Source organism: Oncorhynchus gorbuscha, linkage group LG12 (assembly GCF_021184085.1).
Source record: "Oncorhynchus gorbuscha isolate QuinsamMale2020 ecotype Even-year linkage group LG12, OgorEven_v1.0, whole genome shotgun sequence".
Classification (NCBI taxonomy): domain Eukaryota; kingdom Metazoa; phylum Chordata; class Actinopteri; order Salmoniformes; family Salmonidae; genus Oncorhynchus; species Oncorhynchus gorbuscha.
Window position 1 is genome coordinate 78,658,931 of NC_060184.1, and position 2,500 is coordinate 78,661,430.

General features: G+C 38.4%; 1 protein-coding gene across 1 annotated transcript in view; it reads right to left on the reverse strand.

The window, feature by feature from the left end:
- The window catches only part of LOC123991418, a 116,871-nt gene extending 115,562 nt beyond the window's left edge, over nucleotides 1-1,309 (reverse strand). The window contains exons 1-2 of the mRNA XM_046292997.1: nucleotides 994-1,309; nucleotides 426-518 (exon numbers count right to left, since the gene is read on the reverse strand). Of these exons, the coding sequence (XP_046148953.1) occupies nucleotides 426-487 (62 nt within the window). The 5' untranslated portion in view covers nucleotides 488-518; nucleotides 994-1,309. The remainder of the gene's footprint in view (nucleotides 1-425; nucleotides 519-993) is intronic.
- Between the last annotated feature and the right edge of the window lie 1,191 nt (nucleotides 1,310-2,500).

The window sequence follows — 2,500 nt, forward strand, 5'->3', positions numbered from 1 at the left end:
GTAACCTTCACATAAACTGAATTCATCCCTAACTGATCAATTATTGCTCCAAATTCAAACCATTAAATAGCCTACATATCACATCAACAATCTATAACAGTTTACATTTGTCCAAACGCATGCATATCTTGACTCATTTTGTAAACATTTCCCAGTGTTCGCTTGGCAGTGTACTAGTAAATGTATCTAATACACGCTACTGAAATATGAAAATCTCACAAATAATAAACTAGATGTACTAATGGGCTACCATGTAGACGGGCTATTACAACACAGTGAAACATGGTGAAAGTGTATTGAGCAACCCCCCTCCCCCCAAAAGTTTATCCAAACTTCAGGAGTAGAAGTACACATAAAATCCATAAAACAGTTTAACAACATGGTCAAATATATAAATGTTACGAGGAAAACAAGAGATCCTTAACTGTTTTTGAACGGGTTTCCTTCTCTTCCTGCCCGCGTACATGCAGTCTCCTGGTGGAATCATCGTGCTGCGCTCCGTAAAGGGAACAGGTGCGCTGCAGGGTGCAGGGAGGATGGAGAAAACGTTTCAGTGTCCCCCCCCCAAAAAAAACACATGACGTAGAAAAGTACCACGAACCGATAAAAAAAAAGAAATACTATACTCCATAAAGTAACGGATGGGAAAATTGCTTATATAAGTTTAGTGATGCTATCAAGATTGAGTCATTTGTCAACGTAATTTGAGAAGAAGACTATTGCCATTCAAATAATCAATAAGAAGATGATCGGGAATAAAGAGGATACAGTTGTAACCTGGCCTAAATAGTTGTTTGTCAATATCGTGTCAATAGTTTTGACAGGGAGTTTACACGAGTGAAACGTGAATATAATGAAACCGCAAAATCCATAATAACGCAAGTTGCCAACTCTCACTAAAGTTATTCACATCAAATAAAAACAACTTTGAAAGATATTCTCAAATAGGCAATTTAGAAGAAATGGAAAACAACATAAAGTTAAAACACTTACCAAGGTCTGTCAATATTACTTAATTCCAGTATAATGTTAGATGGGTCATTCAAATTGAACGGGTATGTTATAGATGATAAGGTACTTCCTAAGTAGACAATGGTAATAATTCCCCGGGAAAATACAACAAACGTCTACCAGACGTCTGAACTGATGTTTTCATCACTTTGCAATGCTCGAGGCAGATGTGGTGGTTGATGCTTTATACCCGATTGAGTCGCTTTCACTTCCTCGTGTTTCAGGTGGCGGATTCCTCTGAATGACATGTGGAGCTCTTCGCACGCAACTGCCTCGCAAACAAACTGCGTCGCACACACATTTATGAGAAGCGCGAGCGGAGGAATCTCACCAGAAGCGTCACACTACAAATCTCATGACCGTTCTCCTGGCAGCAGGATGTGCATCAATCGTGGATTTTTTTTTCCTTCTCAAAATAAGAGTCCCCCTACAAAGACATGAATATCAATTTTTTTAAAACAACAATATCACAGAATTCCAATTACCTTTATTTAAAAAAAATGATGGATCAATTGACGTAGTTTTATTTTTCATATTGTATTATTCATACAATTTCTGCACAAAGTTTAAACCAATACTGGTATGTTGAAAGCCATTGTACAGGCCATATGTAAAGAAATTCACTTATAATTCAAATATGTGTCATTGTAATTACTCAATAGAGTCTACAAAACTGAAATGGGTCTCTTGTGCTGGGCAACGGCTTTAATACAGAGTCCAAACTCCACCCGCTCCATTCACCTCAAGCAATACACTGCATACAGTATGCGGTACATATTGGTTTATACAGAAAAACAATTTATTTGTGCCGATGTAAAAGTGGGATTGTGAGTACTCAGTAAGGCCCGTAGAATCTGTACATGATATCATTTCATGGGGCACTGAATAAATCAAATCAAATATCAAATCAAATGTATTTGTCACATACACATGGTTAGCAGATGTGATTGGTCACATACACATGGTTAGCAGATGTGATTGGTCACATACACATGGTTAGCAGATGTGATTGGTCACATACACATGGTTAGAAGATGTGATTGGTCACATACACATGGTTAGCAGATGTGATTGGTCACATACACATGGTTAGCAGATGTGATTGGTCACATACACATGGTTAGCAGATGTGATTGGTCACATACACATGGTTAGCAGATGTGATTGGTCACATACACATGGTTAGCAGATGTGATTGGTCACATACACATGGTTAGCAGATGTGATTGGTCACATACACATGGTTAGCAGATGTGATTGGTCACATACACATGGTTAGCAGATGTGATTGGTCACATACACATGGTTAGCAGATGTGATTGGTCACATACACATGGTTAGCAGATGTGATTGGTCACATACACATGGTTAGCAGATGTGATTGGTCACATACACATGGTTAGCAGATGTGATTGGTCACATACACATGGTTAGCAGATGTGATTGGTCACATACACATGGTTAGCAGATGTGATTGGTCACATACACA